Source organism: Micromys minutus (genome assembly GCF_963924665.1).
Source record: "Micromys minutus genome assembly, chromosome: 5".
Taxonomy (NCBI): Eukaryota; Metazoa; Chordata; class Mammalia; order Rodentia; family Muridae; genus Micromys; species Micromys minutus.
Genome location: NC_137974.1, coordinates 1,139,327 through 1,155,562, shown reverse-complemented (window position 1 = coordinate 1,155,562; position 16,236 = coordinate 1,139,327). Strand labels below are relative to the sequence as shown.

General features: G+C 42.7%; 1 protein-coding gene across 1 annotated transcript; it reads right to left on the bottom strand.

Annotated features, from left to right (window-relative positions):
- Positions 1 to 14,779: 14,779 nt before the first annotated feature.
- Positions 14,780 to 15,991, bottom strand: LOC308420863 (preferentially expressed antigen in melanoma-like protein 7; the record flags this gene model as incomplete). Its single annotated transcript, XM_080917146.1, has 1 exon — positions 14,780 to 15,991. One exon carries the CDS (start codon positions 15,989 to 15,991, stop codon positions 14,780 to 14,782), a length of 1,212 nt encoding a protein of 403 aa, XP_080773272.1.
- Positions 15,992 to 16,236: the final 245 nt, after the last annotated feature.

Sequence of the window (16,236 nt, the reverse complement as noted above, 5' to 3'; positions counted from 1 at the left end):
ATATGAGCCCTCAGTTGCTCCTGCTACCATGACTTTTTTCTGTTATCAAAGACTCTAGCTCTCCAAAACCACAGGTTTAACAAAATGCTTTCTCCTATCATTTGCCTTGGTCATGGTGTTTTCTCATGGCAACAGGAAAGTAATGACGATGTTCACATAAGTCAACACTCTTATGAATTAAAATGGCCTCCAATATTTGGTGGGAACATAACCTCTCTACAAGGGCGTATTGACATAAACACATGAGAGTTTCTGGGAGAGGCTGCAGGGATGAGATAGATGAAGTTAGTGAAGACAGTAGAGTAAGATTATGTGGGTCATGTAGGCTACTCTCGTAAGTGTGCTTTTAATCAGAGCATATTAAGGAGCTATGGAAAATTTCAAAAAGAAAAGACCTGCTGTGAATTTTCTTCTCAAACAGTGGTACTGACTATTGTTGGGTCATTATATTTATAACTTAGTGACCTGGACATGAACACTATGATAAATCAAATGCAGAAATGGCAAGGATATATCCAATTGTGATTAGCAGTGCAAACATCCAAGTCTCTCTCTCTCACTATCATGTTAGTGTGTTGAATACTTTGGTTTAAAAGGCAAATGAATATAATAATTGTTAATTCTTTTTCATTCCAGTGAAACCAAGAACGAAGCTTGAAGATCTTTAGAAGATACAATCTTTATTTTTTTTTCTCCTCCCCAAGTCTGTTTCTAAAACTGTAACATGGTTGATTGTATTTTACGGTGGGCTAAGAGAGTAAGCCTACTTTATGAACTGAGAACGTGGCAGGCTCTAAAGGCACTGTGGGGGATGGTGCCTTTAACTGCATGGCCTGGGGGAGATTGAAACAGGACAGAGGGATCACTGTGCCAATGATGACTGATAATATTTGTGGGTGCCAAAAAAGCCCCAAAACTATAAAAATAGATTTGGTCAGAAGCATCTCTGCATGCATGCTAGACATGTCTCTCTCAAATGAAAATCACCATCAGTCACTAAGCATTCCTATGTGATGAACATTGTCAGAATCTGTGGCACACATGGCAGAGATATTAACATAATAAAAATTAGAGGACGGACAATTGAAGCCGAGATTCTGGGCCCATCGTGGCTATTGTCAGGGCATATAGAAAGTCAAGTTATGTGTCCTTTATGGCCATGTGCTTTCTGATCACATGCACCACTGTTTGCTATGACATCAGCCTATGGGATTTACAATCTCCAGCAGCTGTGAACAAAACTTGCAAAAATGAGGATGAGGAAATGGACTTCCAGTCAAGTCAGTTCTACCAGCGCCTGTGGGAAGTAAACAGCCCACTTCTCTGAAAGTCAACTCTAGAGCGAGCTGGGCTGTAAGGGACGGACTGAAAAGGCTTTCAACTTTGGGCTCATTAGACTAAAGGTGTTTATGATTCAACATTTACAACTCTGAGTTTCATTTTATAGATGATCCCATATTTTTTGTACTGATGGATATTTCTGGTGCTATTAGAACTGAATTCCCAGCTGCATCTATGTGAGCACATATGTTCGCATATGTTAAGAGAGAATGGACTTGAAACACTGTGCTACTAAGAACACAGTTGTTTGATAAAGATAAATAAAGCTCCTCTGTAAACTGACTGAAGGAAAGTCCTTCGGTAGCTTTCTCCACTCCCTACATTATTAACACCTTCAGAATGAAACGTGGGCATTGATTTTATGCCGTTTGCTTCAGTTTTCCAAATCCACCTGTAACAGACTTTAAAACAATAGGTTCTGAAGTGGGATATATTTCAAATCTGTGTTGAGATCTTTTCCAGTGACCAGGAGATTTCTATTGTCAACCTATTGATTTCACAACTGTAGACGTGGCAACTACTTTTATCTTGGTGCTAGATTTGGGATTAGAGCTATCATTTCTACATGTGAGTAAATGTATGAGACAGAAGTCACATGCAATAATACCGAATCACTAACTGTGACCTGGGATCAGTGTGAGGACCTGCAGAAGCAGGATGAACATGGCTGGCCTGGCCTTTGTTTCTGTGGCTCTTCTGGTCTAACTAGGGAGACCAAGAACAGGGGCTTAAGCCTGAGTAGAACAAAAGGCAAAAGCAGAGAGCAGGGTCAGTGCTAACCAGCACTGACCTGGAACTGATCAGTCCTTGGGGACAGACAGCAGCATACAGGACTATTGTATAATGGTTAAACTTTGTCCCTAAGAGGTAAGCATAAAGTCTTTGGGTGTCCCTGTGTGGTGGCCATCTCGTTTCAGATATGGTACTCCTTCAACTTCATCCTGAATCTATGCTAGGAGATGTCTTAGGAGATGACTCACAACATGGGCTGACCACTTTAAAACCAAGTAGTTCAATCTTTAAGGATTCATTCACGTGCTGCTAGTCTGACCTGAGGAGATAGGTTGGGTCCTAGAGATTCAGTTATTCATAGGGCCAATAACTCAGCCAATTGCTCCTGTATGATAACACCACAGTCAAAACTCTGGCCTGCTGCGACTCAGGTGACTTTCCCAGCTGGTGGCACACACTAAAGACTGTGGAGGGTAGGTGTCCTGAGGCTTCAGATGCCCCGCATTTAGGAGCCTTCTAGAGCTACTATACCCCGATGTTGCAGATCCTGATCCACAGCTTTACTACATAGCCAAAATTGTGTGTTTCTTGAGCTCTGGGAGTTGTTCAGTTGAATTGCTGGTCCTGGGGAAGACATAGGAATCCCAGGATTGGTAGCTGATTAATCAGAAATGCAGGTGGCCTGATACACTCAGATCTTGTGGCCGGTATCCAAAGGGAGGGCATCCTTATGGAGAACTATTCTCTGGACCTGTGGAATTTGACCTGGCTCAGTAGTTAGTGTAGTCATTACATTGCAAAGCTCATAATAGGAAATTTAGTATTATTGACAAAATCCAGGCAGACTTGGGGTGCAGGGAGGGAGATACTGGAAGCCAAGGATTGGACTCAGGGAAAGAACAACAGATGAAGCGTCTTAAATGCTTGGGCTCTTTCAGAAAGCATTTCGTAGGTATCACTGCTGAAGATATTCTGCCCTGTGGCATAGGCTGCATTATTTTATTCATGAGTAATACAAGTAAACACAAACCGAAACAAATCAACCAGCCTTGACTCGTGGCTCACCTGAAAATTTCAAACTCCATTAACTTAGAGAAAAATTGCAGCTTTTTATGACCTTGGTTTCCCTGGTTTCAGCATAGCCCAAGTGATTCCCCATTTCTAAGGCTTTGTGATTATATAGGACTAACGTGTTCTGAAAGGTCATTAAAGTAGTCTCCAAAAGCAAATTTGACTTAGATGTTCCTATAGATCTGAACAAATGTTCAAGTATCTTCCACATGCTGCTAGGCTGGGCTTTGGAGAACTAGGGTTCATAAGATGTGCATAGTTTCCTCTTGAAGCCAACGGTCACTCCCTTAACACGGCAGCAATGGAATCATCCTCTGCTTATTTCAAAAGAGATTGCAATGAAGTAAGCCAACTGTGGGAAGGGGCCAGATCAACGAGATGGCGGATTATCTGCAGCGGAGTGGAAAAGGATGGGGACAAAGTCTTGTCTGGCTGCTGGGGGATGGGAAGTGGGTGAAGATGGAGTCTGATGTCTGGGAGCATCCAGTGGCTTTGGCAGGGTGTAACAATCGCACGGACCGGGTTTCAACAGCAGGATGCATAAGAACAATACACACGAGTGATAAGGAGCAAACTCCGACAGTAGAGTTGGGAGAGTTCAACTCTATTAAACACAGAGACAGGCTAGTGTGGACACGGGTCTCTAGAACCACCGGGGACATGGGGTACCTACAGGATTCACCCTATACTTCTCAGGAAGAGTCCTCCGGGAAGGTTCAGGTACTCTAGTGGGCTTCAGAACTTGTAGTTTATCTTGTTGTCAAAGGACGATAGCTGCTAAACATACAGAGGGACCCAGCTGGTGTGGACAATTACCCTATTATTGTACCGATAGCCTGATATGGCATTGTTCCACACAAACCAGCTTAGTTTCCACAATGGTGGACTTGCAGTCTTGAGTCTGTGTTTTTCCATCTGTGAATTTTCATCTTCAGCTCTTGTTGGCATCTGAAATCTGGGTTAGCTGGGAGATAAAGTGTTTTTTTTTTTTTTTTTTTTTTTGAGTGGGAAGTCAGCTCTGCCTCGCACAGTGAAGTGAAGTCGGTTGTGCGCTGTTGGTGACATCTCAAAGGATGGGTGGAAGCTAAACCTTAACCATTAAAATCATTTGAGCTAACCAAACCAACAATAAATTACAAACTCCAGATTTTTGTTTAAAGGGGAGGAGACCAAGCCAGTGGATGTGCAAATTAGCCAGGCCATGACTTGCTGGCTCTCATTCACTTTGTAAACAAAAGCAGGCCTGAATTCAATCAAACATTACTTGTTAAAGTAAACTAGCAAAAAGCTGGTGAAAATTAAAGTAGAACAGAAGATGGTTTTAATAATTTCATTCTCCAGCTCTTAGCTGAAAAAAAGAAAAGAAAAGAAAAGAAAAGAAAACCACCATTCTAATCTGTGGGACATGTCCTTCCTCTCAAAACGTTAAACAGCATCTCAGTGGGCTATTCTTATATTTTAAAATGCAACCAATGGCACGGAGCAAATGACTTCTGAGCTCTCCATCTGCGGTTTGGATGATATTTTGGTCGGTTAGAAGCTGCTTCAGGGGAAGGAACAGGATTGATTGGCTCATTGAATGAAGGTCTCATTGACTGACAGGTGACACATATCTGGTATGCTGCACTTGTTGGAAGTGACACCAGGAGATTAGTCATTTCTAGTCTCTGTGCTTTGGTTTTTAATCTATGTAGAGCTGTTGAGCTTCCTCTTCAAACTGAGTAATGCCTGAGGGATTTGCTCTATGCACTGAAAAATAAGTGGACCATGGTCTTCTCCCTTTTCTCCCGCCTGCTCCTTCCACATACAGTCTTGTGCTGACGTTTGGATTCTCAGAGAATCAGTAACAGCAGGAATACCACCCAAACCCTGGAAAAGGGGTGCCCAGGCTTTACCCAACAAGTGACTGGGCCATGGAAGAAGAATTGATCTCTAGGGTTCATGCCCAGAACCGGAGTTTTCTGTTGGGGGACGTGGGACAGTTCCCAGCTGTCCATCTGGGCCCATAGCTAGCCTGAGACCCCTTCCACCTGTGAGCTTGACTGGCCTTCCAGAACCTCAAGATGAATCGATTCATTTCAGGCCTGGCTTGTCTCTGATGAAATTCTACCCAGCCCAGAAGGTGCCCAGAGAACCTTCCTGCTCCCTTGCTTTACTATGTTCTCGGCGTTGTTGACAATGGGGCAGACACAAAATAATTTAGCCTGAAAGATAACACACAGTAATGTCGTAACAGCAGAGTGAGTGTGGGTAAGACCTCACAGGTGCAAAGCTCCTCAAGTGAAACCAAAGCAGTAAGATTAGCTCTTTGTTCTGGAACGGACTCCAGGAGGCAAACCTCAGCTTGGCCTCCCTGAATCAGCCAACACCAACAAGGAGCCGCTTGGGAGAACCTGGGCTGCAGCGTCTTGGTCTGTGTGCCAGCTAGTCATAGAATAACTGTAGTGTACCTCCTGAAAGCTCTTACATACCTGAAGAGGATTCGCTGAATGCTTTTCGATGACAATTGCAGTCCTCTGAGGGCTTTTTTCCAAGCTATCATGGGAATAGCAGCCATGGGGCCAATCCTTTGAGCTACTGTCATGGTTGAGAGAGAAGCTATCTCTTTTATATCCTTGTTATTAAAGTTGTTGGTTCTGTCTTGAGAAACCCCTCATGGTTGCCTTCCATCCTGGAACTTGAAGATGGCTTTGACTCAACAGTTGCTATAGTGATGGTGCTGGCAAAGGTATCTGGCCATCCATTCACCAAGCAGAGGGAGGTAAGGTGGCCTTCGAGGACCCTTTTACTTGATTACTGCTCTCTCAGGAAAGTCAGGACCCCTGAGTTTTCCCACGTTAAGCCTCAGGGTTTTCTCTTTTCCTTTCTCGTCTGTCCCACTGCCCAGAGACTCAGCACATCACTGTTCCTGGTGCACATTGTTTGTCTGAAAACACACCTGGAGAGCTGCCCGGTTTGGGAATGACTTAAATTACAAAAAAAGCACAGCTGTCTCTAACAGCTCTAGGAGTTCATGCAACGAGCCTACAATTTATTGAGTAGGATTAGATGCTTATTGCCTATGACACTTTAAATACCATTACATTGAAGTTTATACAAGAAAGTCCAAGTTTAAAACTGGGATCCTAGCAGTAACAGCTGGGCCATTTGTTTATGTGATGGGCAGGAAGGGGGAGACTTCTGTAATCTTTGTGTTTGGCTTCAGGATTCTGCTTGGGTGGGGGCAGGCAAATGCAGCTCATTTCAGAGTGTGGAGCTGTACTGAACCCCGCCAGCTAATTCGTCCCTCATGCGAAGATCTCTGCCAAGCTCCCTCTTGTATCCTCTTGTTCCCTCACACCTGACAAAGCCATGCTTGAACTTTTGTCGCCCACCTCAGTGAAGGCAAGGGCTCTGTCGATAGCTAGCTCCCAGCTCTCTCCCCCAGGCAGCTCACATACCGCATTTTGTTTCTAGCATGAAAGACTTTGTTTTAAATCATAATAGCAACCAGGCTGTAGTCACATTAGAGCACACATGGAGAACTCGCACGAAGTCATGTGTTTTGGATTTGACATTCTGATTTATGGCTGTGTGCTCCAGTTACACAGCTGCGAGCTCATTTTCCGACAAAGATGTTTTCTATTTTTCTATTACTCTGCTTCACCCTGTCTTTATGTTGGGGAAAATGAAAGCCACCAGGTGAAGTCATAACAGAAGTACAAATGTTTTTGTGTTTGGGTTGGAGCACATAATAAATGGTGGACGCCAGCATTCCAAGTACAGCTTGTTATTTCTGAAGAAAAGTATAAAGCAAGTTGCTTACTTAATGTAATCACAAGTTAAAGAGATCCATGGGAATTTCTTTGTCCAGAATCTTCCTACAAACTTTCTGTACCCATCACCTGATACCAATTTCCCAGGGAGAAGTTGGTAATACTCCATTTTGGACATGTAAGTGAACCCAGCTTCCTCTTTAGAATGCTTAATTTACCAAGTCCAAGAGGTCCAGCACTGGGGACTTGGAAAGGCAGCTTTTGCCAACCTGTTCTCTGTAGAAATGAAGATGGTTAAGCAAAGACATAGGGTCCCGAGGTGACTAGGGGCAGACCTCAAACAATGCCTTAAGTTTCTTTGCCACCTAGTATGTTCCTGCTATCTAAGTGCACGCTGAATGGCACTTACCATAATCAACTGGATACTTCCACAGGAGAACATTCTAAACAAGATTTCTATTAACGGGAAGGAATAAAATTCATTCTACTGTTTGGCACATCCTCTTTTCTAACCTGTTACATTGTTGCTACATGTGTCGATAACTAAGCCCCACTCCTGGCTCACCAGTACACATCACACGATAATCTACTTCGGTTTCATTCCTGAGGGATGACTGGGAAGAAATTATAGCAGTCTTGAACAGATATGTATCAAGATGTACAGTCTATATTTTTATAACATTTGAATGATTCCAAAATAGCTATTTTTGCAATTCAATACATTCTTGATGAAGAAATAAACATTCCATGCATAGGAAATTTTATGAGAATATGTCATGAGAACATGCGTGATCCAAGCTGCCTGACTGACCTGAGAATCTCCATAAGAGCAGGAAGAAGTTAAAATTCTGTGTTTGAATCATTATTCCTCTGGTGCCTGGTTTCCCGTCATATTGAATTAGTCTTGTAAAACATGTTTAGTTTTTGAAATGTTATTGTGTATGCGTGGTACATGTGTGGATCATGTGTGAGTGCACATGTGGGGTTCAGAGGTTGATACCTGGTATCTTTATCCATTGCTTTTCTCCTTTTTCTTGAGGTAAAGTCTCTGGCTGAACCCGGAACTCCCTGACCGCCCAGGCTCGCTGTCACTGAACACACTATGGTGAAAGTGTAAGGAATCAGTAACTACTTTTCCTTTCTTTCTGTTTTTTTGTCCTCCCCATATTTCTTCCTTCCTCTCCCCCACCCTTTATATTCCTCTCCCTTTTTCTTTGTTTCAAGGTGAGAACCTGGAAAATCAAGGAAACTTGACCTTAAGACAGAGTGGAGGCCAGAGAAAAATTCCTTCGCCATGGACCATTGAATCAAGCTTCTGGTGACTAGTGTAGTGAAGTGAACATTAAAAAAATCCTATTCTGAGTTATTTTGCATACAGCAGACAGGGTAGAGAAGTAGAAAGGGAGTGTGCCCATAATTCTCAAGACAATCCCCTAGGGACCTGAGCTTTTGTAGAATCTCCTCTATTTCCTAAGAGGATTTGTATAGTGTCTGGCAAAGTGCCAGCCATAATGGTACTTATACACCATATAGTGACAAAGACAACAGTGGTGCCATTGATTGATGATTAGAGTTTGGGATAGAAAGATCATTTGGCAGATACTGTGAGAAGATGCTGAGAAGCTGCTCTTTGGCTGACAAGATAAGATAGAAGGAGGCGATGCTGACTAGTGATTTAAAATTCTCATTCTGACCTATTTTGTCAGAATACTTATATAAAGAACTTCAGAGTTTGTCTAGCTCTTTCCACTCAGCATATTAAAAAGAAGCCTGCTATTAAGGGTTTTTCCCTTTACTTATCTCTGTGTGTGTGTACGTGGATATGCATGTGCCACCACACATATGTGCACAGGAGGACAACTGAGGGAGTCTTACCTCTTTCTACCTTGTGTGTGAGAATGGGTATGAGCTGGTGGTGCCATCCCTGTACCCTACAGACAATTATATACAGATCAGAGGGAACTCATCGAGGAACTAAGTAGGCCCACATCCAAAGCCCCCATGCCATGTCGAAGGACGCAGCGTAGAATTTTGATGTGTAACTTTCTATTTGTCTTTCCAAGGGCTTCCCAAAGTACATAAGCCTCAGTCTTCACTAACCCTAACAGGCTGGCTTCTGCTCCTTCCTGAACATAGACGCAAAGGAGAAAACCAAATCCACTTCAATGTGACCTTCCAATCATAGGGACCTTTTCAGGGTGAAAGTTTAAATAGCACTTCCGTCTTCCCATGAGCAGAGGAGGCAGCATTCAGAACAGCACCTTCTATCCTCACTGGAGACAAAGAAATGAGGCACCGGGCAGCCATTCCTGGTTAATAAACAGAACCACGGGCTGTCCACACAGTCAGGTCTCCCACAGCTCATCAGCAGTCCTGGGAAGTGGGGATGGAGCTCGTGAACGTAAGACCAGGCGAAGAACGAAGATGAGTCTAATGGTCGCAGGCAGACTTCGTTCTCAGTAGGCTCTACAATGTCCTCTCAGCCTTTCACGGAAAGGCTCGCAGTTGGCACCGCTGGCTCTGCCTGTCTTCTGCCAAGGGGAGACTGACTGTGCCACAACCCTCTCTCCTGAAACCCTTAGTTGCTGATGAAGACAGGAATTATGTAAATAAGGACATCTTCGACTTTCAACTTCGGAAAACAATGATTACCGTGTGAGTCCTACAACTTCTAAGCTCAGTCGTGTATATTAAAACTTTTTATAACAGCACCTATGGTAATATCTTATATTTGCATATTGTTTATGGTTTGAATATATAGATATTTGCTTATCCATTTCTTTAATGATGCAAGTTTTGCTATGGGATTCAGTGCTGTTATGCATATTTTATGTGCTGACTGTTTACTTATGCCCGGATTTCCCTAGAAAGGTAAAATTGAATCTATAGGCTGTCTACTGCAGTGTGATAGCACCTAGTACCCTACCAGCTTGTTAATATGCACTGCTATTGATTATTTTAAATACATGTTTTGGTGTCTTTATAAGGATCCCCAATAAAAAATAACCATAAATAATTGATATTTATCTATACCTTATCTAGGATAGTAAGATTTTTTGGAGCTCAAAGTTGATTGAATTCCATTGGGGATGTAGCATGGCCATCTATACTTCTGTCTGAATGAACAATTATGAATGAACTGTCTTAGTTACAGTCACATCAGATGCATCTAAATGCATCTATTAGATTTCTAAGTCAAATGTCTTTATGTTTACACACTTTTTTTTTTTTTTTTTTTTTTAGCAGCTACTATCATCTCAAACCTCTGTAGCTTAAATGGTAAATCAGATGTGATTTTGATCTTTGGGTATGTCAACAATCAGTGCTCCTTGATAGGCTGAAGGGTAAAGGTAATGGAGGAGGGAATCTCACAGAAGGCAAAAGGCATATAAACCAGGATGGCCCAGAAATGTCAGGGAGGAAATTCTAAGTACAAGCTCCTAGAAGACTCCACAGTAGGTATCGGTAGACTTAAGAGTCTATGGTTGATGAGTGACCAGATAGGGAGAGACCTTTGTTTGTTTGTTTGTTTGTTTAATTTTATGGTTGGGAGGAGGTCACCACAACATGAGAAACTGTATTTTTTTAAAAAATTTATTTATTTATTTCATGAAGGTGAATACACTGTCGCTGTCTTCAGACACACCAGAAGAGGGCATCAGATTCCATTACAGATGGTTGTGAACCATCATGTAGTTGCTGAGAATTGAACTCAGGACCTCTGGAAGAGCGGTCAGTGCTCTAACCACTCAGCAACCTCTCCTGCAGGAAAAGATACTTTAAAGATGCAAGCTGTGATTAAAACCTGGGGTGGTGATGGGGATGGACATCCTGCTGGCCAAGCTTGCCAAAGGGCAAAGCACAAACTGTAAGACCTCTCAGCTTGCTCATTGAAAACGAATGATTCCAACTTTTACCCAGTGGCCAGAATGAAAATATCTGGAATGTGAAGCCTGGAAGCTTCCATTTTTAACAATGTCCCTAAGATTTAATTGTTCATAAAATTTACCAAATTAAAAAAAAAAATACTCTTTTAGGCAGCAGTGAGCCTTTTTAAAACTTTGGATCTTTCTTGGAGGAGACTAAGCCAATCAGAATCAATAGTTTAGGAAAGAGTGTGTAGGTGACTAGAGAGAAGAAAGAGATAATCCTCAAAGAGGTTCTGCTGACCAGATAGATGCCCTTGGGACATACTCCTTGTGCTACCATCAGGGATGTATCCAGCTCAGAGCAGCCTGGTCAAAAGCAGGGATGCATTAGGACCATTTAAAACCAAGATGAGACTTAGTGCTCTCTGCAGGAGGCACAATTAGGAATGTAAAAGTCAGGTTACCTCTGATTAGTGAGGAACAGAGCGAAGGGTGAGTCCATTAGAAGCTACTTGTAAGACATTCACACTTTTAGAAAGTTACTTTGATGACTTTGAAGGGGACAGGATGGGAAGAAAGCCAGCAAAACCAGTTCCTACTTCAAAGAAGCATTACCAGTGTTTATCTTTTTAGGGCAATATGCTTGATGTTTTGAGTGGCACTAAAGGAACTTGCAATTTAAATATGGCTGATTTGGCTATTTGCAGGTGAGGTAGGGCAGCAGATGTAGGCCATATGATGAGTCAGTTAATACTTTTGAAGTTCTTTGAATCTGCCTGTCCATTTTAATATTTTTATTTACATGATTCCCCATACTTTTCCACACTTTCAAATGTATTAGAGACATCAGTGCTGATGTCACTATTCAGAGGTAACTGTGATATGAGCCCGTCATTCCCCACTTGGAAATGAGGCAAGGTTAAGTGTTTTTCTTTAATACCAGAAACCAGATTTTCCAAGTCCTAAGCCAGGATGCATCCTTGAAACTCCTTGAGGAAAATTAAAATATGGTGGAGATGCACTTAGGTTAGAGCGATGATCATGCCCTGCAGATACAGCATTTGGAGGAATATTTCTGCCTGGGGAGGGGGAGCCACACACTGAGGAGGAGGAGGAGGAGGAGGAGGAGGGGAAGGAGGAGGAGGAGGAGGAGGAGGGTGAGGAGGAGGAGGAGGAGGTGGAGGAGGAGGAGGTGGAGGAGGAGGAGGAGGAGGAGGAGGAGGAGGAGGAGGAGGAGGCGGTGGAGGAGGAGGAGGAGGAGGAGGAGGGGAAGGAGGAGGAGGAGGAGGGGAAGGAGGAGGAGGAGGGGGAGGAGGAGGAGGAGAAGGAGGAGGAGGAGGGGAAGGAGGAGGAGGAGGAGGAGGAGGGGGAGGAGGAGGAGGAGGAGGAGGAGGAGGGGGAGGAAGAGGAGGAGGAGGAGGAGGTGGAGGAGGAGGAGGAGGAGGAGGAGGCAGCTGTAGCTGTAGCCATGGCAGGAAAAGGTCCACTGTTGAACAAGCCTCGGAAGCTTCCTGCTGAGAGGGTTTTAAGCTGGGTTTGTGATTCTGCTGTCAACCACTGAAGTACAGGATGACTTCCTTCTATGTTGCCCTCTGAGCATAAGAACTATTGTCATTGTCATCAGAGCAGCCGTGACAGCTTACAAGGGACCCTCAAAATCAGGCCTGCTGATGCTCCATCATCAGGGAAGGGGTGGGGAGGGTCATGAGCCCTCCTTCCTACACCTCCCTCTAGCTGAATCTAGTTCTGCCTAAAGCTCTTGTGCTCCCTTGTGTCAGGAGGTGATAGAGCTTGGTATAAGGTAACTGAGGTGGGAACCAGATACTCTATCTGTGTAGCTATGAGGAATTCATTATACATACTGGGGTGAGACTTCTCAGTGGTATGGCTTTTGGGGGGACCACCTGACCTCCTGCTCTGTAACATAAGCTTACCCATGCTCTGTCAGTTAGCTCAGTCAACTCGTTGGCTTGCTGAGTTGGACTTTGGTGTCATCCTTGGGTCTGGGGGTGAAATTAGCATGGTGACAGGCCAGCCATTAGAAGGTAAATTCATGTCTGGAGCCATGTGTGCACATTTAGCTATATAGCTCTAGATTCAATAACATCAAGTATTGCTATTTTCAAAATGGTCTTGATTCTTCCTTTAAGCCAATCTGTGAATATTCATGTAGACATCACTTCAGGCTCTGAAAACATAAATGAAATCAGATGTGTGAAGATTTGGTGCTTCAACCTGTTGGTCTTGTTCGGAGCCAGACCTGTGGCAGTTGCCCAGTGTTGGTGGCCTGAGCCACTGTGGGAACAACTGACTTTTCTTTCTTTTTTCTTTTTCTTTTTTTACACATAGAGGTCTCACTCTGCCCTGCTCACCCCAGCAGCTCCTTCTGGCTGGCCCTTTAGAGATCAGAACTTTGGTTGCTTGGCCCCAAATCGACTTTGATTAATCACCAAGCCTCATTCTTCAGTAATTTCATCTGGATAAAACATTGTGGTTTTTTTGTTTGACTTACCCAGGAGCATGTATCACTTTAGATGTCATTAAATAAGAACCATGTTTCCCCAGCAAGCAGGCTGCTTGCTGTTAGCATGAGAAGGTGCTCCCTGTGACTGGCTGGCTTCTGAAGCCAGCTTAGGAAGACCCTGCTGATTGGAGAACAATACAAATGGAGAGTTTAAAGCTCCACCCTCCTTTCTTTCCTATCTTTAAATCTCACTTGTCACAAAGTATTTCTCAGGTACTAAATGGGTTTATATGTGAAGGGCAGCTCGTAACAATATCTACTTTTTTTTTTGGGGGGGGGGTGGGTTGTGCTGTTTTAGTTTGCATGTTGCTGGAATAGGAAAATTAAAACCAGAGCACATGGGTTCATAGACCAGCTATGATTTGCTTTCTAGACATATTTGTCTAGGAAAGGTATCTTGAAAATCAATATTAATCTCCAACAAACTTCTAGGGTTTTCAATGAATGTGCAAACATAGTTAACTTTTGCTTTTGTTTTTATTTATTTATTTTTGAAGGTCGCCAAATTATTTATTAATACTTGGTTGTAAAGACAGAAGGGAACACAATGGCTAGATTTAGGCACATCAATTATGTTGTTCCTAGGGACTGGAATTTGTTTTAGAGAAGAGAATGACTATTGGAATTATTAATGGGCAGTAGGACACTCAAAGGCTGGAAACCCTGAAGAACAAAGTCTCACATTTAGGTGGTCTACAAATAGGCCTTAAGGTTATCTATCAGCAACCTCTTTAATCTCTAAGTGTAGAGAAGAGGAGGAGGCATTCAAAGCCAGTCTACACTATGATGCACCATTAGAAAGAACAGTGATTAAAAAGGGTTGCTGAGACATTATTCCTTTGTTCTCTATTGTTTTGTTTTGTTTCAACTATCTTTGATGTCTGGATAGCTCCTACTTGCCCGAATACCCTGGATTACAATATGCTGCTCTTTCACCAAAACTACTTCCCTTAAGATATAGCTTGGCATACATTGTTACTTTGAAGCCTTTACACAAGACCCATCTGACAGATGCAGAAGGGGGATTACTTCACAAAATACTTCAGAATACTTCACAAAACAATGAACAGTCATATGAGATACAAGACAAGACAGTATCTCTCTATTACTGTGGACACTCAAAGAACTGTTCTTACTATGATTTTGAGGTCAGATATAGTGTACTCATGTGAATAACATAAATAAATAGAAAAAGAAAAGTGTAAAAGAAAAAAAAACCCAAATCAAAAGAACTGGACAACTTATCACAGAAAGTATATCAGGTTTTTAGGATCTGACCATAATTTTAAAGACAGGAGAATGATAATGAAGTATCAGTCCTGAAAAGAGTTTGGACCATTTTCTTTGCATCATATTGACAAATGTCCAAATCCATTTATTTTGGGTCTTCAGGATGAGATGCCAGTTCCTAGGAATTAATTTGTTAGTACCCAGAAGAAACATTCCTGTTGTTAGTCATGACATTCACAAAGTCTGACTTCCTTTTCTTAGATATAACATCTATCACAGTCATAACAAGAATAGGAACCAAAGCAGACTGACTTGGGCTGCCTTACAGCCATGAGTTCACCCATGAGTTCAGCACAAAGCTGAGAAAATGTCTCTACTTCAACATAACCCAACTGATAGACCTCTACTGGAGCAGGGTACATTTCTGTGGTCAGCTGGGTCAGGTTGGTAGTGTGGTAGAGAAAGTCCTTCAGAACATCCATGAAGATGTCATTGTCATACAAATTGATGCTAGTGAGCTGGGTGCTTTGGGTCAAGGCAGGCAGAAGGATACTGAGTTGAAAATCTTTCATCCTACAATCTTCTAAATCCAGTATCTGCAGTGTGTTTGCAACATTCTTTAAAAAAACCTTCAGAGGAAAGATGTTCAAGTAGGTTAAAGTGCAGCCTCTCAAACACAGATGCTTAAGCTCATTGTAGTTCCAATGCTGGGCGAATGGCTTCAAATCTGACTGAGAAAACTTGCACCGGGTGATCTTGAGGGACAGCAATGAAGCTTCTAGAAACCTGAAAAACTCCTTCATGTGGCCTTTGAGAAAATAGATATCATCAAAAGTGAGATGCTGGAGACTCCTGAGTTTGGAGAAAAGAGACATGATCTTGGTGATGTTCCCCTTCTCCTTGGGTGTGTGAGTAATTATTCCAAAGAAGCGTACTAGCATGAGTTTCTGAAGATTTCTCATCTTACTAATGCAAGGTACAAACTTTGTCAGTTTGGACAGATTGCCCACTGTATCCATTTCCAACTCTTTGATGTACTCTGGCTGTAAAAAGTTGAACACATTCCTGAACTCAGACACTTCTATTACTCCAATCTCCAACTTCTCACAGCACAGATGAACAAAATCCTTTCTCTCCTTTGCCCACTGCAACAAGTGTGTTTGGTGTTTATCTTCATGCAGAGAAGACATAAAGGAAAGGTCCCTGAATACCCTCAGATGATACTTTCTTATGTATCTTGAGTGCCCCTCCAATACTTGATCTTTAAACATAGTTTCTACTAAAGGGTCTCTACCATCTCTTCTATCTTGCATATCTGAAGAGGCATGGTGTTCATTCCTCAAGTCAACCATTTGAAGCCTGCATAACCTTGGACGATACTTCCTTTTCAGCCATGTGTCTAATCCATCCAGTATAACCAAGTTCCGTATAGCCAGGTTCTCAAGTGTGCTTGGGGTACTATAATCCATTCTGATGGCTCTTTAGAGAGATGATCCTGATTAGGACTAGGTGACAGACTGCAGGGATCTGACTGTCTTCTCTGCGCTTTTGTTTTTAATACCGAGGAGGAAGAGTGAGGAGGAGGTCCAGTAGGCCTGATGCAAGCCTTACAAAATTAGCATGTGAAGACAGAAGTCAGCCAAGAAGATTTGAACACCCATTCCCCTTCTAACTGACTAAAACACAATTACACCAGGGTGTTCAGAGGTGACCA